General features: G+C 49.3%; 1 protein-coding gene across 1 annotated transcript; it reads left to right on the top strand.

Moving 5' to 3' along the window:
• Positions 1-246: 246 nt before the first annotated feature.
• On the top strand, positions 247-2,106 carry LOC149337318 (uncharacterized). Its single transcript, XM_089554389.1, has one exon. The coding sequence runs from the start codon at positions 247-249 to the stop codon at positions 2,104-2,106; it is 1,860 nt and encodes a 619-aa protein (XP_089410515.1).
• Positions 2,107-2,555: the final 449 nt, after the last annotated feature.

The following is a 2,555-nucleotide window of genomic DNA, read 5'->3' as shown; positions in this document are numbered from 1 at the left end:
TGGGCGTCCGGAAGGGGGGACAAAAGAGGCGGTTGCCCCCCCTCCCTGGAATTACGGATATTATTTATGCACTAGTAGAAAATAACTACACAGCTTGATTAGCACGCTTAGTTAATATTAAAGGGACACTGAGGAGAAATTTAAGTTGGCTTGTATCGACAGAATACCCGCTCCTGATTACACAAAACGCCACTCATACTGACATACGCCACTCATACTCATACTGGGCACGGCAGCAACAGCGGCATGCGGATGCATAATCCTTTCGTCTATCTTGTGCAGCTGATTGCAACTACGCTGGTGATATCGACGCCACACCACAACCCTGGCCTCGTGACACAGACCGTACTACTGCAGCCGATGAACCACTCCTGCTGTTTCCGGCCTGTGACAGCGGTGGTCAACGACACCTTCGGCTACCTACGAGAGACGTCAACGACGCTGTGCATCGACGGGCCCTCCAGCTCTCCCCAGATGGCGCACTGGAGCCCATTCTGCATAAAGCGAGGACAGACCAGCGCGAACATCATTGGGCACGGCAGCAACAGCGGCATGCGGATGCATAATCCTTTCGTCTATCTTGTGCAGCTGATTGCAACTACGCTGGTGATATCGACGCCACACCACAACCCTGGCCTCGTGACACAGACCGTACTACTGCAGCCGATGAACCACTCCTGCTGTTTCCGGCCTGTGACAGCGGTGGTCAACGACACCTTCGGCTACCTACGAGAGACGTCAACGACGCTGTGCATCGACGGGCCCTCCAGCTCTCCCCAGATGGCGCACTGGAGCCCATTCTGCATAAAGCGAGGACAGACCAGCGCGAACATCATTGGGCACGGCAGCAACAGCGGCATGCGGATGCATAATCCTTTCGTCTATCTTGTGCAGCTGATTGCAACTACGCTGGTGATATCGACGCCACACCACAACCCTGGCCTCGTGACACAGACCGTACTACTGCAGCCGATGAACCACTCCTGCTGTTTCCGGCCTGTGACAGCGGTGGTCAACGACACCTTCGGCTACCTACGAGAGACGTCAACGACGCTGTGCATCGACGGGCCCTCCAGCTCTCCCCAGATGGCGCACTGGAGCCCATTCTGCATAAAGCGAGGACAGACCAGCGCGAACATCATTGGGCACGGCAGCAACAGCGGCATGCGGATGCATAATCCTTTCGTCTATCTTGTGCAGGTAAGAAGACGTTACGGCAAATGTTTTCGCTCAAATGATCCGTTTCTTCTTGTGCTGCCGTGCCCAACGCAGCTATGTCCTTTACTGTGTGATCTGGCAATGAATGTGGCGGAATTGCTGTTGTTGGCCGGGGACATCGAGACGAACCCCGGTCCAGATCTTGCTCAGATTTCCAAGCAGCTAGAGGCAATTGCCGGAGACATAAAAAGCATCAAAGAGGAACGACTAGCATCAATTGAAGCTAAATTGGAAAACGTGGCTGCCCTTGACAGAAAAATATTGGACTGCATAGACCAGGTCGCCAACATGCAAAAAGTCGTTGCCTCGCTGGAACTAAAGCTTGATGACTTGGAAAACCGATCGAGGCGGAGTAACCTTTTAGTATACGGCATTACAGAAGATCCTGATGAAAACAGTGAGTCCTTAGAACAGATTTTTAATGAAGACATTGCTAAGGATATCCTTAAAATTCAACCTGTAGCCATTGAACGCATACATAGGTTGGGAAAGCCTTCAGCTGAAAAAACCAGGCCTGTAATACTAAAACTTCTTGACTATCGCGAAAAGACACTTGTGCTAAAAAACTGTAGTAAACTCAAAGGTAGTGAATATGCGATCAGTGAAGATTTCTCAGCCCGAGTACGTGACGTAAGGAAAAAGTTGTGGACTAGTGCGAAAGCAATGAAAGATTCCGGGGCAAAGGTTGCACTAGTGTTCGATAAAATACGCATAAACGGTGAAATGTTCCACTGGGATGAAGAAAACAACTCCCGAGTACCCGTAAAAGCACAGACAAACGCGACAACTAACTCGTGTCCCGAGACAAACGCGAGTACTAGCCAAAAAAACGAACATGGCAAAGCACCAAACCTACGCCCCCGTCATCCCACAAAACGAAACAGATAACTTTTGCAAATGTAAATGCGCGAAGTATTCTTAATAAACTTGAGTCACTAGAATCTCTTCTTATCGGCCTCGAACCTGACTTCATAGCGATCACAGAAACTTGGCTTACTAACGATATCAATGACAAAGAAATTGCCCCACCAAACTATGCTATCGTCCGAAAAGACAGGTTAACACGTGGAGGAGGTGTGGCTATACTAATAAACAAAAAAATTCCCTTCGCAATGTTACCAGAAGTTGAGGGTGCCGAGGCACTCTTTTGTAAGTTGATATTTGGAACGAACACTGTCACTGTAGGTTGTGTTTACCACAGTCCTTCGGCAGATCAGCCTGCATTGGTCTCACTATATGAATATATGCATCAACATGTTCAAAAATCCAGACTGATCCTTCTTGGGGACTTCAACCTACCAGATATAGATTGGCAAAGCATGTCGTATCGCTCCCCG

This window comes from Amblyomma mixtum, chromosome 7, assembly GCF_055824585.1.
Source record: "Amblyomma mixtum isolate Tamu chromosome 7, ASM5582458v1, whole genome shotgun sequence".
Taxonomy (NCBI): Eukaryota; Metazoa; Arthropoda; class Arachnida; order Ixodida; family Ixodidae; genus Amblyomma; species Amblyomma mixtum.
Note: the sequence above shows the minus strand (reverse complement) of the source record. Positions and strands in the feature narration are given on the sequence as shown.